General features: G+C 47.1%; 1 protein-coding gene across 4 annotated transcripts in view; it reads left to right on the top strand.

The window, feature by feature from the left end:
* The first annotated feature begins 3,979 nt into the window (after positions 1-3,979).
* The window catches only part of SHFL (shiftless antiviral inhibitor of ribosomal frameshifting), a 33,424-nt gene continuing 19,217 nt past the window's right edge, over positions 3,980-18,186 (top strand). The window contains exons 1-2 of one of the 4 annotated variants that reach the window (XM_080988513.1): positions 3,980-4,442; positions 4,943-5,038. In XM_080988513.1, the coding sequence (XP_080844639.1) occupies positions 5,020-5,038 (19 nt within the window). In that variant the 5' untranslated portion in view covers positions 3,980-4,442; positions 4,943-5,019. Of the gene's footprint in view, positions 4,443-4,942; positions 5,039-7,177; positions 7,202-7,427; positions 7,549-18,186 lie in introns of those variants that run through there. The other 3 variants (XM_080988511.1, XM_080988512.1, XM_080988510.1) reach the window with 3 other exon arrangements.

Raw genomic sequence — 18,186 nt, 5'->3', positions numbered from 1 at the left:
GAGTAGCACATGATAAGGGTAAGTTCTACCGCAGTGGCAGAGCATCTGCTTTGCATGAATAGGTGAAAGGTTTGAGGATAATACTGGTTGGTATCTGTCTGTCTCAGGAGTCAGTGGAGGAGCGAACCTTTGGGGGCGAAGTCAGAGTCTTGTAAGGTTGCAGCTCCTGTATTATTGTTGTTTAGTCTTTAGTCGTGTCCGACTCTTTGTGACCCCCTGGACCAGAGCACGCCAGGCACTTCTGTCTTCCACTGCCTCATGTTCGTAGCTTCAAGAACACCGTCCCACCATCTCATCCTCTGTCGTCCCCTTCTCCTTGTGCCCTCCATCTTTCCCAACATCAGGGTCTTTTCCAGGGAGTCTTCTCTTCTCATGAGGTGGCCAAAGTATTGGAGGCTCAGCCTCACGATCTGTCCTTCCAGTGAGCACTCAGGGCTGATTTCCTTAAGAATGGATACGTTTGATCTTCTTGCAGTCCATGGGACTCTCAAGAGTCTCCTCCAGCACCAGAATTCAAAAGCATCAATTCTTCGGCGATCAGCCTTTTTTCTGGTCCAGCTCTCACTTCCATACATCACTACTGGGAAAACCATAGCTTTAACTATATGGACCTAAACTAACTAAACTCCATGGACAAAGACAACAGCTCCTGTATAGTTGTAGAGAATGATATGGGAGATACATGTTTTGTTGCAACTGGGACAGATGAAGTCGTCACGTTGTGCTGCTACAGATTCACCATAGCATTTCTCTCTGCACTCCTCTAGGCCTGGCTAATTTATATTGCCACCTCCTGAGCCCCTCTGGTAGCAGTGTCCAGCACGCCGAGGGAGAAACAAGCTGCAGTCTAGTGCTGGAGGCAGAGGGACTCAGGAGCGGTATCAGTTTCACCAGTGATAAACCCCTGAGTGAAACCACCATCGGGATCTGCCTCTCATACTGGCAGAGGAAGAAACAAGTTGTATACATTTTGTTTCTCCTTCACTTCCTTAAACTGCTTGGCTGAAGAGCGTGCCACTGCCCTCGCTTCAGCCAAGCAGTTTTACGGAGTCCCCAGCCCGCCACTGGTTGCCATCCTGCCCCCCAGCTGAGCCTCGCCAGTCCCCCTCACCTGTCAAGGCAGTGGCATATGCTGTTTTGGTTGCCACCACTGCCTTGGCACAGGCGGGGGGAGGCGTGAGTGGGCTACCTCTTCCTCCCAGGAGGCAGTGGGTGAGTTAGACATGTGAACGCAGCATTCAAGTGCCTGCCTCATATGCCACTGCTTTGACACTGGCTCCTTTCCAACATCGTAATATACCTCCATATTAGGGTGTTTAGCTGGTGGTATATTACAATGTTCAAAAGCAGTTATGGCCCAGCCCTACACTCCTCCCAGCGGTCATTCTTCCTCTGGTCACTGCTATAGATACACAACTTGACCATCTGTCTCCAAGCACTGCGGTCATCTGCAAGGGATTCCCACAAGGTGGGGTTGATGTTGTCAGCATTCATGTCATGTTTGCAGCCATTTTTGTAACACAGAGTTGGTCTGCCAATGGGCCTGGTGCCTGAAGCCAGCTTTCCCTGGGGAGCATGTCCTTGGGGGTCCTGCCAGCTGTGCCAATACCCACATAACTGATCACATGACATGGCACACACACACCATTTCCCTCAACTTGGGGGGGGGGCAGCCCCCTTAAACATTTTATTGGGGGGAGCGAAGGGACCTCGGCCCCTAGGCTCCTATGGGTCCTGTCATCTTCCATTCTGTGGACGTGACCAAGTCAGTGTAGATGTTGCTGAGATGGGGGAGTGAACAGGCTGGGAATGTGGATTTGGGAGAGCACATCTTTGTTTGAAAAACTGTCCTGCCATGAGATACCCAAAATCTTCCTGACACAGTGCATGCACAAGGCATTGAGGTGTTACTCCTGATGATTGTAAGTTGCCCATGACTCACTTCTATCACATTCTCCCGTACCCTTTTGGAGAGGTGGGCTATTGCTGTAGCTGCCTTGCCAATACACTGGTCCAGCTCAGCACTGATGAAGAGGTTGCTAATGGAGAGGAACCCAGTTCAACAAAATTATCTACCACCTCAGATGTGGAGTGCTGGTGCTGTTTTGACCTAAGTTACTGTAAGGCTGATGGTGAGACCAAATTCCCTGCAGGCTTGGGCAAAACAGTTGATGGGTCTCTGTAGAGCTGCCTCTGTGTGTGCTGTCAAGGCTGCGTCATCTATAAACAATATCTCTCAGTTAAGAACCTGCCACACTTTAGTCTTGGCATGGAACTGTGCTAGGTTGAACAGAACCCAGTTGTTCCTTGAATGGTGTACACACCATTTTCAGTCAAGCTGAAGGCATAGGACATCAACAGCGACAATAATATGGCACAAAGAGTTGGGGTGAGAACACAGCCCTGTTTCATAGCATTTTTTATAGGGAGGGCATCTGAGGATGAGCTGTCATATTGGACAGTGCTACGCGTGCTCTTGTGGAAGGACACAATCCTCTTGTGAAGCTTAGGTGGGCAACCTATCTTGTTGAGCAGTGTGACAAGTCCTTTTCAGCTGATGAGATCAAAGGCCTTCATCAGATCTATGAAGGCAATATATGAAAGGGTGTCTCTGCTCTTGGCATTTCTCCTGCAGCTGACACAGTGAGAAGATCAGGTCAACTGTTGACCTCTGAGCTCTAAAACCGTATTGTGACACAGGATAGATTCTGTCAGCGAGTGACTGTGATTTGTTGAGAACTACATGGGTTGTACAGCCATGATGGTCACCTTTGTTCTTGCAGAGGGTCATGATGCTTTAGTAGCGCATGTCTTGTGCCATGGGACCTTATTCCCAACACTGTGGCGGTGTGTGATGAGGGAGGATTTAAAAGTAGCTTTCTGTTGGGATTCTGTCCTGTCCTGGGACTTTACTGCATGCCTGAGATTTGATGGCATTCTTCAGCTCCTTGAGAGTGGGGGAGCACCTTGCTCTTCCAAGACAGGATACTGTCGACTGCTGTGTCAGAGACCATGTTTCTCTGCAAGGACAGTTATTGGTAGTGCTCTGCCCATTGCTTCATCTGCTTGCTGCAGTCTGTGATGATCTCTCCAGACATGGTTTTCAGCAGTGCAGTTTTTTTGGACAATTGGTCCAAAGGCTTTTTTCACTGTACATTTTGCAAGTGTTGCCGGTGTTAGCAGCAAGTTGAATGCTCAGACACAGCTTTAGCCAGTAGTCAGCACATTGTCTGGCAATCTGCTGGGCATCACTCCTTCCCTTTCTCACTGTAGCAAGTATCTTTTCATAGTGTGCAAACTTGGAGTTCACAAAAGCCTAATGCCTTGTAGCAATAACAGGCTCCATGTCCTTTATACAGTATTGGCCTTTTGGAGCTATGGAGGTAAGGCTCCGCTTGTGCTGAGGCACACCTCACACCTGGCACGCCACAGCGTGCCAAGGAGCCTTGCACCCACGCTCCATGAACTTGTGGCCTCTTGGCAAGTAGACAGGGTTTTCCCCCTGACCTTTTGTCCTTTCATTTGATCTGTTTACTAGACAGAACGCTTGGCTAAAGCATAACAAGGAACACAGACACAATCCACTTTCACAACGCCTATGGGAAACACCTGCTAATGCTCAGAATGTGTTTAGATGGAATATATTAAAGTTCAGAGTGGTTTCACTACCTCTTTTTCCAACTGTATTTTATCCAATAAAAAGAGGCTCCACAAAGCTGGCTTTTCAGCTTGCTCCTGCACAGCTCACTTGCATCCAACCTTTTGTCACCCTCGTTATTCCTACACCAAGCCCACAGGTAAGGATAGCATCAAAGCAAGCCAATTAGTGTATATCAAAGCAAGTAAATATAAACACATATGAGCTCATTGCTACAACAACTACCAATTAACATTGGAATTATATTGACTACCAAGATGGCATTAGAAAAGCTTCTGGAACAGTTCACCTTTGGTTCAACACACTTGTGGAAGAACTGTTGAGCAAGCCTGCAGTATATCACAATGCAGACATTGCAGAAATCAATACAGACCATTCCAGCCATACTAATCCTGACTCAGACTGGCAGTAAATCTCCATGCTCTAAAGCAAACAAAACAAAAACCGTTATTTGATATTACTAAAGAATTTTAGACAAGCAATCCGATGGCTTGCAACCTGTGTGCAGGAGGAAGGACTTCCATCCCCCAGAAGCTCAGCCATCAAATTATATATACTGTTTTAAATGTTTCATGCAAATGGGGCCCTTTTATTTTGTGGAAATTGAAAATTTGTTAAGGGGGAATAATTGAGGGTGTCAAAATACGGACATTATCAGGTTTTGATTTTCATCTTTATTATCTACAGAACAGTGACATTTGAACTGTGTGCTGGAACATGTCAGTGGATAGAGAGAGAGGGATAGGAAGGAAGGAAGGAAGGAAGGAAGATAAAGTTCCTAAAGGTAAGAGTTGTTAAACCATGGAACAGACTGCCTTGGTAGGTGGTGGGCTCTACTTTACTGGAGGTATTTAAGCAAAGGCATCAGGATGGCCAGCTGTCAGGGATGCTGTAGTTGCATCCTGCACTGCAAAGCCTACATTGAGCAGGGAGGTTTGTCTTGAGGACCTCCATGCTGGAGAACAGCAACAACTGACAAAAGATAGACATAATACAGTGGTACCTTGGTTTTCAAATGCCTTGGTAGTCAAACGCCTTGGTTCCCAAATGCCAAACCCGGAATTGTTCTGGTTTTAGAACGTTTTTCGGAAGCCGAGCATCCGGTGTGGCTGTTAGCTATTGTTTCCAGGGCGCCTGCACCAATCAGAAGCTGTGCCTTGGTATTCAAACATTTCAGAAGTCAAACGGACTTCCGGAACAGATTAAGTTTGGCACTTTTGTTTTTGCTATTTATTTTGCGTTTTTGTTTTTGAGGCTTTTTCCGTTAATTTGTGTTTTGTGTAGAACCCAGTTCAGCTACTGATTGATTGATTGATTGATTGACTGACTGCGGAAATGGATAAAAGCCCCACATCCAAACAATGAATATCACCAGTGTAGGTAAGAAAAAAACCCTAATTTTAAGTTTTATCATCTACAATACTGTCTTATTTAATTTATAGTATATTACATTGATTATTGCTTTCATTTTATGGATCAATGGTCTCGTTAGATAGTAAAATTTATGTTAAATTGCTGTTTTAGGGGTTGTTTTTAAAAGTCTGGAACGGATTAATCCATTTTGCATTACTTTCTATGGGAAAGTGCACCTTGGTTTTGGAACGCTTTGGTTTTGGAACGGACTTCTGGAATGGATTAAGTCTGAGAATCAAGGTAGAAACAGGAAGAAACACTATGGATGGAATAATTGCCACACACAGAAAGGAGAGTTTGAATGCTTCATCTGTAGGTGCAGAAATCATTCAACGTGTCATTATGAACGGAAGTCATTAAAACTGCAGCTGGCATACAAAGGATTGGTATTTGGACTGGAGCGTAATTGAAATTTATAAGAGTTTGGAACGCAGAAACGTCACCAAACCATTAATTCTAGTATGTGGGGGGCCACCTAATTGTATAATTTGGCATCTCAATGATTAGTATTGTTAATTGTATTATAATTTGGCATTGTAATGAGGCTATTACTGGATTGTTGTAATTGAAAACTAATAAAAATTATTTTCAAAGTTTTAGTAAAATTCTACCTCTCCAAGGCAGCTAACAATATACAATGCATCATGTACACTATAACAAAAGGCAGTGGTACCTCGGGTTAAGTACTTAATTTGTTCCAGAGGTCCGTTCTTAACCTTAACTGTTCTTAACATGTTCTTAACTTTAGCTAATGGGGCCTCCTGCTGCTGCCGCACAATTTCTGTTCTCGCCCTGAAGCAAAGTTCTTAACCTGAGGTACCATTTCTGGGTTAGTGGAGTATGTAACCTGAAGCGTATGTAACCCGAGGTACCACTGTAAGCCAGTTAAAAGGCAAAGTGGGAGATAAAACACCATACTAAATTAACCAAATCAGTTTTTAAATGCTCACTGCAGTCCTAGACACATTTTCATGGGAGTAAGGTCCACTGAAACCAATGTGACTTACTTTTGAGTAGATATGCATGATTCTAATAGGCAATGAAAAATAATTAAATAGAAGGATGACTCAACCTCCTCCTTTTCCTCTGTGTGTGATAAAACTTGGAATTTTGACTGAAGGGCAATTAATATTTTGTTTTGCGTAGGGTGAATTAAAAATAAAATAAAGACCCAGGATGCTATTGTGAACAGCATGTTGCGTTAGGACCAGAGAGACCCAAGTTCAAATTCTGATGGAGCCTTCATGAAACTCAGTGACAGCTATCTCTTGGCCTAGCCTACCTCATAGGGTTGTTCCGGCGATAAATGGGGTCTGGAGGGGAGTCAGCAGTGGCGTAGCGTGGGGGGTGCCAGGGGGGCCGGCCGCACCGGGCGCAACATGAGCGGGGGGCGCGCTCGCACTAGCAGCTCTCTGCCCCTACTAAAATCCACGGGTTAGGGAGCCCGCGCTCGCTCGGCTTGGCGAGGAGGTCGCGGAAGGGGGAGAGCGAAGCCTTCTGCCGCGGGCAAAAAAAGGAGAGGTAGCCGGGTGGGCGGGCGGGCGGGCTGGCTGGCTGGCGGGGGTCTGGCTGCGCCTGCTGCTGCTGGTGCAGGGCAAGGCAAGCAGAGCGAGGAGGAGAGAGAGGGGAAGGGGGGGAAGCAGCTAGGAAACGCTGCGGTGTGGAGGAGGAATCAATTAAGGAGAGAAAGCGAAAAGCCTTGGAGAAAGGGAAAAAAGGAAAGAGAAGAGGCAGCTCCAGGAGAGCGCGGGGAAAGAGAAGCCTCGCTGCTGCTGCTGCTGCTTGGGAGAGTAAATTACTGTACTTGCCTTGCCCCGGGTTAGGGGGCGCAAATTATTTGCCTTGCCCCGGGTGCTGATAACCCACGCTACGCCGCTGGGAGTCAGAACAAGGTGTGATGTCCGAAGCTCCTTGGCCTAAGAGTGGGTTAACAAATGTAATCAATGTATTCAGTGTATTCAAGAAACAATACAGGAATGGATAATCGTATGCGGGGGGGGGGGGGCTGAGGGTGCGAAGCAGAAGAAACGAAACAGCCTAATTGCTCGCAAGTTTCGGCGCAGGAAGAGAGGCGACTTCGCGAGTCGCGCGAAGCACAAACATGCCGACTAGAAAGCCAAAATGCCACAGGTAGCCGACATCCCGGTGCGGAGCTGCGGGGGCCAGAAGGGAAGCTGCCCCGGGTGCATGTTGGGGCGCCGAGGAGAGGAGTTGCAGCCCGCCCTCCGCGCCCTCCGAGTGCCTCTCCCTCCCTCAAGAAACGCGCTCTCCGGGCGGGCGGCGGGGACGCGGGCGGCTCCGGCGGCGGGGCGGGCTCTCGGCGCCGCGCGGAGCGAAAGTGAAAGCGCGCCGGGCTGGGCTGGGCTGGGCTGGGCTGGGCTGGGCGCGCTTGGCCCTCCTCGCCGCCCCTCGGACCGTCCCGGGCGGACAGAGCCCCTCGCCGCGCGATGCACCGGGCAAGGCAGGACGAGGTGGAGGTAGGCGGCCCCCGGCGGAGGGAGGGAGGGAGGGAGGGAGAAGAAAGACCCCCGAGCTGGGCCAGAGGAGCCGCCGGCTCCGAGGGAGGGCAGACCCAAGGGCCCTCGCCGCCCGCCCGTAGCAGCCCGCAAGGCAGGCGTGAAGAAGCAGCCATCCTCTGGTCGGGTCCGCAGGAGCGCTGCCTTCGAGGCTGGAGGCTCCCTTTAGCGGCAGGGGCAACAGCTGCGGGCAGAGGACGGCGGACCTCGGTTTCAAACCCGCGGAGAAGCAGCCCAGAACTAGCCTCCTCCTTAATCTGTCATGCTGGCAAGTTCTATACACTGTAATCTAATACGTATTTTAAGGTGCCAGTCTTCTCGTGACGGGACTGCATCTCTTCTCCATTTTTGTGCTACCACCATGAATGAGAAAATGTGCCAGTTGCTTCCTTACATTTCCAACATAGGTCACTTTTATCATGTGTCATTAAGTATTGGAATTGTTTGGAATAAAAACCTTTTTCGGAGAATATTCATTTTTATCACTGAGATTCTCTCCATTAATAATAATTGCATTCTGCCCCATATATCTAGAATATATATGTTTCAAAAATGAGAGAGAGAGAGAAAACATAAAGTAATATTGAGGAAAATCCTAGTTGTGATCCTGAATCACCATTCAAATAGCGTGCTAGAGAAGACTTGTTTAATTTGACACAGAGCAAACCTCCCAAAAAGGTAGTTTGTGGACAATATGTGGCTAGCTATCTGACCCCCAGTTTTACATGGGCTGGAGATGAAAACATCTCTCAGCCTATGTGTTTGATCTGTGGCGGGAAGCTTTCAGATTCCAATGTTGCCCCAAACAAGATGAAAAGACATCAGTTGTCAAACCATGGAAATCTGGCAAACAATAATGTTCAATATTTTGAAATGCTTTTGGAACAGCAGAAACGCCAAAGTTCATGTTTCTAAACATGGTTAAAAGTATCAGTTAAGATGCAAATCTTGCGAGATGGCGGAATTGAAGGCTCAACAAACAAAATCACACATAATAGTTTCCTCTCTTGCTTCCACTTCTGCTTCTGGGCTTCTTTGTGCCACAGACTCTCCCTGCTCACTAAACCCTGTTGCCCCTTCAGTTTTGGATACCTCCTCCTCCCAGTCTTCTCCCTCTGACCACTCATTATTTTCCCACCACTACTCCCCAGGCTCTCAGCTGATGCCTCCCACAATTCCTCTGTGTCCAGCCAGTCCATGACATCAAGTAAAAGAAGAGCAAGGTGCTACATATCAAAAGTTTAGTATTTGAGGCCTTGACTAAATACAGCCTCCAAAGCAGAAATTTGCTTATGCTCCAGGTTATAATTACCGGTATATGTAATTCCTTGGAGGTTGGGGGAATAGCTGTGTTACTGTCACCACAAAAATAGCAAAGGTTGTTGTGGCACCTTAAAGACTAGCAAATATATTGTGATGTAAGTGTTCATGGGACAGAGCTCACTTTATTAAAAGTGTTGTCTTAATCAGAATCTAGAACAGTACAAAACTTTAAGAAATACAGGTCTAAATCACAAATTACAGCTACTTCCCTTCTCCATCTTGTCAGTACTCAGTTGAAAAGTTTACACCCATCTCCATGGTGCAGCAGCTGCCTCTGCTTGTCATTATTGATTGTCAATAGTTAGCATAAGCCATAATTAAAACTCATTTCAAAAGATGATTTCTGGTGTGAAAGCTGAGTCACAAACTTTATGTGCCAGTTCAGACAGCATGCCTAACCATAGTTAAACTTCATTAATCCAGGTGCTCTTGGAGGAAACTGATTTTCTAGATCCATTTCAGTCTGGGTTTAGGCCCAGTTTTCACAGAGAAACTGCTTTGGTCGCCCTGTTGAGAGAGAGACAGGGAAAATGTGTCCCTGTTAATTCTCCTCTACCTCTCAGCGGCTTTTGATACCATCGACCATGGTATCCTTCTGGAGTGGCTGTCTGAGTTAGGGGTGGGTGGCACGGCTTTGTGGTGGTTCAGGTCCTACTTAGATGGTCATTCCCAGAGGGTGTTGCTTGGGGAATGCTTTTCAGCTCTGCAGAAACTTCAATGTGGGGTTCTGCAGGGCTCAGTCCTATCCCCCATGTTGTTTAAGATCTACATGAAACTGCTGGGTGGGGTTATCCAGAGGTTTGGAGTATGTTGTCAGCAGTATGCGGATGACACTCACCTCTACTTCTCCTTTACATCTGCAGGTGAGGCAGTGGAAGTGCTGGACTAGTAACTTGCCTCGGTAATGAACTGGATGAGAGCCAACAAACTGAAGCTCAATCCAGATCAGACTGTGGCACTGTTAGTGGGTGGTTCCCTAGACTAGATGGCTGGGAGGTTGCCTGCTCTTGATGGGGTTACACTTGCTTGGATCCAAGAATTGAAAGGGACTGAGGCATACAGCCTAACACCACCTTCCAACCTTAAGCTGTCTAAGCCAGAGATTGGCAACCTAAGGCCCATGGGCCGCTTCCAGCCCATGAGCTTCCTGGAACCGGCCCACGGCCGTTCCGTGGATTGGCATGGGGATTCTGTGCTCCCCCCCCCCCCCGCGGAGCCTTTTTTTTTCTTGCCGTGGGGACTGACTTCCCGGTTGGTAGAGTGCTGGAAATAGTGTGCGCATGGGTTCTCCTCTGTCCTGGAAGTGTGCCGGAAATAGCTTGAGCGCACGCATGGGTGCGCATGCTCCGGCCCACTGAGAGGTCTGCTGGTGAGTGGACTGGCCTGGCCTCAAAAAATGTTGCTGACCCCTGGTCTAAGCTAAGGTTACCAGATTTTTTTCAATGAATCTGGGAACACTTTTCAACTTCCTACTAAATAGATGCATTTTGTCAGGGGACTGATTTGTAAATCCGGGGACTGTCCCCGGCAAATGGGGACGTCTAATAACCTTAGTCTAAGCCAATGTGTGAACACCTTTGCATAAAGACATCCTTGCCCTGTCAGTGTCCCCTGGTCTGTACACATGCGGCAATGAAAGGACGTTGTGCTGATGTGAACAGCACGAGGAAGAAAGAGCTCTGAAATGCATAAAACATAACCCCAGCAACTTCACTGCTGTCTAAGGCAGTGCGAGTACACCCTGAGTCAGTCACTGACTGGCAGCAGCTCTCCAGGGTCTCAGGCCCTGGTGATGCCGAAGATGGACCTAGAGACCCTGTGCCTTCAGCCCGTGTGCCTCAGCCCTCCAAGCAGCCTGGAGGAAGTAATGCATCCCCCCCCCCCGGCTCAGATTATTGTTGTATTGAGGACAGGACTGCGTGTTTCCCAAACACAGATTAGGCAGTTGGTGGTAAAATAAGAGAGAAGGCATTCAGCCCCTTCCCACATCTATCATTTCTGCCCTGCTGTTACCTCTTCCCAGGCACCTGCCTAGCCCCTTCCAAATAGTGATTATTTTTGTCTTTGAATAAGGAGATCCTGCTAAGGGAACAATATCTAGGGTGGTGGGAGAGAAGCTGTGAGCAGGAGAGGATTAGCCATCCCCCTCCTTGCTGATTCTGCTCTGTGAGTGCTCCTCCGTTAATATTATAAGGTTAGGAATCACATCTTTGCCTCATAACAAGTAGGCCTGCCCTCAAAAATTTAAAATTGCAATGTATTTGCAACACAAGCACATGATTTCAGGGACAGGAGAGAAATGGCAAAACCTCTGCTTTCACTATGTTATAAGAAAAAATGGCTCTTTTTCCCAAGAGCCCATATAGAGTCCTTAAGTGGGTGCCTTATTGGTAGGAGAAAATAACAAAGGCCAACCAGAGTATATTGAGAAGCAAAGCAGTTAGTAAGCTTGATCTTTATTAAACTGTTGGAACAGGCTCCCCCGCTCACCCCACACAGGAGGGAGGAGGAACCCAGAACGATAATAATAATAATAATAAATTTTATTTATATCCCGCCCTCCCCAGCTGAAGCCGGGCTCAGGGCGGCTAACAACAATAAAACAGTACAAAAGTACAGCACAAACAACACTCTAAAATCATTCATTATAAAATTAATTAATTCAAGCCACTGGCAAGCATTGGGCCAGAGCTCCGCGAAGATTGCCGAGGGAGGGAGTCAGGCTGTGCCCTGGCCAAAGGCCTGGTGGAACAGCTCTGTCTTGCAGGCCCTGCGGAAAGATGTCAAGTCCCGCAGGGCCCTGGTCTCTTGTGACAGAGTGTTCCACCAGATCAGAGCCACAGCCGAAAAAGCCCTGGCTCTAGTTGAGGCCAGCCTAACTTCTCTGTGGCCTGGGACCTTCAAGATGTTTTTATTTGAAGACCGTAAGTTTCTCTGTGGGGCATACCAGGAGAGGCGGTCCCGTAGGTACGAGGGTCCTAGGCCATATAGGGCTTTAAAGGTTAAAACCAGCACCTTAAACCTGATCCTGTACTCCACCGGGAGCCAGTGCAGCTGGTATAGCACCGGGTGAATGTGATCTCACAGCGAAGACCCCGTAAGGAGTCTCGCTGCAGCATTCTGCACCCACTGGAGTTTCTGGGTCAGTCTCAAGGGCAGCCCCACGTAGAGCGAGTTACAATAATCCAGTCTGGAGGTGACCGTCGCGTGGATCACAGTGGCTAGGTCAGGGCGAGAGAGGTAAGGAGCCAACTGCTTAGCTTGGCGGAGATGAAAAAATGCTGCCTTTGTTATAGCTGCAATCTGCGCCTCCATGGAGAGGGAGGTATCGAAGATTACACTCAAACTCTTAACGGACGGTGCTGGCGCTAATTGCGCCCCCGCAAGAGATGGGAGTTGCCCCCCCAATCCCATATCGTCCTGACCCAGCCACAGGACCTCTGTCTTCGAAGGATTTAGCTTCAACCGCCTCCCACGTAACCATCCAGCCACAGCTTCCAAACATCTGGTCAGTGTGTCTGGGGCCGAGTCAGGATGGCCATCCATCAACAGATAGAGTTGGGTGTCATCAGCATACTGATGGCAACCCAGCCCAAAACTCCGGACAAGCTGGGCAAGGGGGCGCATAAAGATGTTAAAAAGCATTGGGGAGAGTATCGCACCCTGAGGCACTCCACACACCAAGGAGTGGCACGATGACAATTCCCCCCCAAGCGCCACCCTCTGTCCCCGACCAGAGAGAAACGAGCGCAGCCATTGAAGGATGGTGTGTAAGTCCTTATATAGACTTTTGAAATTGCCCACTCTGTAGCTCAAGACCACCCCAAAAAACATCATACATACATCACAGAAGGAAGCGGTCTCCTGCAGAAATACATTACAGGAGGCGGTCTACAGCAGAAATCCTGTCTGCCAGGATACCTGACAATGGTTACCTGGGCAGCCTGGCCATTCTTTTGTGATGGTAAATGCTTTTTAATTCCTGTATCCAGGTCACAGGCTCACCCTATTCATACACAAATACACCCCTAAGACAGGTAAGCAAAAGACAATGGAGAGGCTTTCTCATTTCTTCCTCCTTGCAGAGAAATATTTGAGGTCAATTTGGGAGAGTCAAAATGGTTTGGGAGAGTCAAAATGACTTCAGGACTGCTCTCCTGTACTATTTCAGACACGTGGCTTATATACTTATGTATGTGTTTGCCTTGTACATTTATGAATGTTTATTTTATATTTGGGACCTTAGAATTCTTATAAGAACTACCAGCATTACCAACCAGTTTTTGAGCAATAGTGCTGGGAAAACAGTCACCAATAAAAACTTTTCAGTCACTTTAGCTTTTTCTTGCTGTGCAGCTGACTGAGGGGTGCTGATCATATAACTTTGGAAGCTCATGTGTTAGCAACAAGAAATTATGAATGTTTGGAAGCAAAACTACTGTTTGACCATGTTTATTAGCTGTATGGAGTTGTTAACAGAGAAATCTGAGGGCTCCCTTGGACAAAAAACAAGGACACCAGCCAGGAATACCAGAGCAAACAGCAGCCTTTATTGAAGACTGTTGCCACAGGACTCCTACCTTCACCAGGTGAAGCAAGATGGAAGCCCCAAACAAAAGAGAACCCAAACTTTTATTAGCTGCTAATCCGCATGTTACATCCCCCCCCAACTACATCACTAATACATCATGGTTACATCATGAAAGGGGAGGTCTGGTGGCAGTAATCTGAGCATCCTGGACCCTGCCCAATTCCTCCCCTTGCCCTCCACCACACACCCATCAAGTGAAGCAAAAGAGATATTTACATTTCCCTGTTTCCCAACCAAGTTAATCACACCCTTTTATCTTCATCTGGGTTTGTTATTTCTGGAATGGCTACCTGTCTGGCACTCAGGTATCAGGATGCCAGGAATGATCACTCAGGCAGAGGCAGTGGCGGAGCTTCATGCTCCGAGGGCGGGAGGTGCCACCTGCGCGCGGGGGGGGTGCCCAGCGCAGGCGGGGGGGGGTAGCTGCAATGGCACCCTGGCGATCGCGCTGCTGGGGGCGGTACGCTCTCTTCGCACTCCTCTTCCTCTGCCAGTGGGCAGAGGGGCTGCTGAATAGCTGAGCTCACATGTCTACATGAATTTCTGAAGTTTTCCCAGGGAGCCAGTACATAGATACATTTGTCAGTGAATTGTTACATTTTGTATTGTGCAGCAGAGACCCTTCGAATAGATAGGAAGAAACTGTGGTGAAGTGTTTTGTTGGGACAAATCACAAAAGTCACAAAAGTGATTATGCTGATTTTGGCAGTGGGCTGCATGTGCATGATATCTGCTGGAGCCCCCCCCCCCCATAAATTCCTGCCACAGAGTGTTCAGCTGTTCAAATACCTACAAGCAGAAAAGGTCGGCTCACTGGCTTCTTTCACACACAATGCTAAATGGCAGCCATGGAGAATCCATTATTTGGAAGCAAGGCTGTTATAGAAAAATGGGGTTTGGCTTTTACAGTCCAGCTTTCCCTTTAAGGGACCAAGTATCCCCTAAGTTCATCATCAGTCGAGAATATAGTATGGAGAGAGGAACCAATTGAAAGCAAGGAAGATTTTTCAGAGTCACCCCACCCCGGTTGCTTGGAGGTGAGGACCCAGAACAAAGATGTGTAACAGCTTTTAAATTTAAAGATTATTTACAGAAATATTGCAAAATTAAAGAATGTTAGAGTGATGATGGACTGAAATTAAGTGGCTTCTAGCTGTACAGGCTTTAAAGTTATTTACAGATCAAGATTAAGGATTAGGATTAAAAAGGTTAAAAGAATGGAAAATTGGCTTTTAATAGGTAAAAATTTAATGTTATATTATATTAAGATTAAGGATTGGGATTAAAAAGGAGGGAAGGGAATTGCTGGACAAACAAATTGAATTGGAATACAAAAGAGGGAGGTATGATGAGGTCCAGGAAATAAGTAAATCTAAAAGTAGTGATGAAAAGATGGAATTGTTTTTAACTGTTTTTTCTTTTTTCTTTTTGTATTTTGTATTGTGTATTTTTCTTTTTCTTTTTAAATTCTTTTTTTATTGATGTGTCTTTTTTTATGTGAAACTTTAATAAATATTATTAAAAACAAACAAACAAAGATGTGTAACAGCTTTTAAAGGCTTCAGAAATTGCCCAAAGACTACCAAAAAGCATTATACAGGCATCACAGAAAGAGGTGGTCTACAACAGAAATTTGAATGTATGGCTTGTCTCCTGTCTGTCAAGATATCAGAGAAAGTTTACTGATTGCCTTTTCCTGGCCAGTCTGGGCCATTCCTTTGAAACAGTGAATATCTTGACTCCAGAATCCATTTTCACAGATTATGCATAGATATCTGCTCTTTTGACAAGTCTGCTTGGATAGTTATCAATACTCATGACACATTTCACAGAGGAGAGGCTCAGGATTCCCTGCTTTGTGACTAGAGGAGTCTCAAGGCTGCCTAGGGGTAAGACACGGCTGCTGTATTGCTCTCGGTACCATTTTAGCACAGGTCTTGCTAGTGATGTAGAAAAATTGGGGCTTGGCTTTTGCTGCCCTTTTGCTCTAAGTCCATGATCGGTCAGGGAAGAATGGATGGAGGCAGAATCCGGTGAAAGCAAGGCAGATCTTTATTTTTCTGTTGCGACAGAGTCCCCGCCCCGCTTTCAAGGAGGTGAGAGACCAAGAACAAGTGCGCAGGAACCTTTAAAGACTTTAGACATTGCCCAGCAAAGATCACCCTAAAAGCATCATACATACATCACAGAAATCTGAGTGTTTAGCTTCTCTCCTGTTTGCTGGGATATCTGATAATGTTTTACTGATTGTATTACCTGGGCAGCAGCCTGACCATTCTTCTGAGATGGTAAATACTTTAGTTCTTGAATCCAGGTCACAGGCCCACCCTATTCTTACACAGATATGCCCTTGACAGGATTTGTAAGGGAAAAGAACTACTGGGAAAGGTTTCTCCAATATATTTCCTTCCTCAGAGGAAATATTTGGGGTTATTAAAATTCAAGAAAAGCTTCGTGATTTATGAACATTTATTATATATTTGATACCTTAGTGTTCTTATAACACTGGTGAAAGGTATATTTCATCAAGAAATTGGTTGATTCATAGAGAAATAAGGCTAAGTGAAAATATCCACTGTAAATAGACACATCTGGATACTTTGTTACCATATAACTGAGTTATGTTGCATAGGCCAAGGCCATTTGCAGAAGGGTTCCTGTTGTATTACCTGTAGTTACATGCAGGGAGTTGGCTGTTTTCTGGACATGTATATGTTTAGATGCACCTATTCCTGTGATTTTATAATGGCATGGCATTAATTTCTCTAACAAGGCACAGGTGCCTCAAAATGCAGCCACTTCTCCTTGGTGGCGTGTGAGAGGCTGGAATGTGGCAGCTGGGTGTCCTGCATGCTGACAAAAACAATCTAAATCATTCACCAAGGAAAGCTGAATTTCTGCTGCCTTCACAGTACCAGGACTGGCAGTACTCAGGCTAATCTCTAATCTTGCATGGACAAATTTCTCAAATGCAAATGGCTTGCCCAGGGGTCAGCAACCTTTTTCAGCTGTGGGCCGGTCCACTGTCCCTCAGACCATGTGGTGGGCCGGACTATATTTTGAAAAAAAAATTGAACGAATTCCTATGGCCCACAAATAACCCAGAGATGCATTTTAAATAAAAGCACACATTCTACTCATGTAAAAATGCGCTGATTCTTGGACTGTCCGCGGGCTGGATTGAGAAGGCGATTGGGCCACATCCGCCCCCCGGGCCTTAGGTTGCCTACCCCTGGGCTACCAACCCATGGCTTCCACCTCCAGACCTTTGGTTTCATTAGAAACAGAAACCTCTGGCATGAGCAAAAGAGCCATCAGCACAGCAGATGTTTAAGTGCAGTGAGGAATAGAGCCTCAGCATGACATCCCACCCTACGCAATATAGTCTGGTCTGCCACATGTTCTGTTTCTAAGAGCTTCAGCAAACTGTGAGCAATTTTCCTCTGCTGTTGCATGAGGATGGTGTCATGGAGACTCTTGAGGTCATGTTTATCTTGTGCAAACTGAAGGCATGGGGGCAAAGGTAGGAGGAGTATCCCTTGTGCAATGCTGATGTAATCTCAAACAAAGTTGCCCTCGCTTGCCAGCAGGGCTGCCTGTCTAGTGATAAGGTTCGCCTGGTGCCTTCATTACATATCTTCAGGTGCCAGGCGAAAATATTTATCTTTAACCAGGCATTCATCTTATTAACATTCTAGGGCCTTTTAAATGTGTTTGTGGGAGCAGGGTTATTGGCTTGTTTTTGTTTTGTTATTTATTCTGTATTGTCATTTTGTATTTTTATTTGTGAACCGCCCTGTGATATTCAGATGAAGGGTGGCAAGCCGTCTGTTAGGGTGTGTGTGTGTGTATCTGTCTACTATCAGGTTTCCAGTACAGCAGTGGAGCCCCAAGGGGAGCAGGGCATAGAGGGCACCCGCCTGCGTGCCACAGTTCAGGGTAGGAGAGGGGCAGGGAAGCTGCTGCCCACTCCCTCCCTGCTCTCTGCCACTGGAGGCAGAGCTGCTGGGGACGGGCGCGCCTTGCTGGGGCTGATGTGAGATGCTCTCTGCTGCCAAGTCAAACGTGACCCGGTAGTGGAGCTACTGCAGCCGGGCACAAGGTGCCTCGCAGCCAAGGAGGGTGGGTAACTGCTGACTCTCCTGCTGTCCATCGCTGGGTCAGACCTGACCCCTCAGCAGAGCTACTGTGGCTCAGCGCACCTCGCTGCGGCTGAGGAGGGCGCTCTCTGCAGGTCACCGCAGAGCTGCTGCCACTGGGCGCAAGGTGCCCTGGCTGCCACCCACTCGCCTGCTCTCCTCCCGCCGTCAGGCCTGACCCGGGTGGCGGAGCTTCACCAGGCACAGGCTCTCCAGATGTTGTAGAATTCCAACTCCCATCAGCCCCACCCAGCATGGCTAAATGGTCAGGGTGATGGGAGTTTAAGTTTAGCAACGTCTGGAATTCACCACATTTGCTAAAGATGGATTTAACACACTGATAGCCATCACTTCAGGGTTTAAAATAATAACAGTAATAGAAGGTGCAATTTCTCCCTTTCTGACATTCCAACTTAAATTATATGCACAGAGCTGCTATAGAACCATAGAACTGTAGAGTTGGAAAGGACCCCAAGGGTAATCTAATCTGACCCCCTGCAATGCAGGCGTCTGACTATGGCAGAAGAGAGTGGTACTATTACTTCA

This window comes from Podarcis pityusensis (assembly GCF_964106645.2).
Source record: "Podarcis pityusensis genome assembly, chromosome: 17".
NCBI classification, from domain to species: Eukaryota; Metazoa; Chordata; class Lepidosauria; order Squamata; family Lacertidae; genus Podarcis; species Podarcis pityusensis.
The sequence above is the reverse complement of the archived record's forward strand: the minus strand, read 5'-3'. Positions and strand labels throughout refer to the sequence as shown.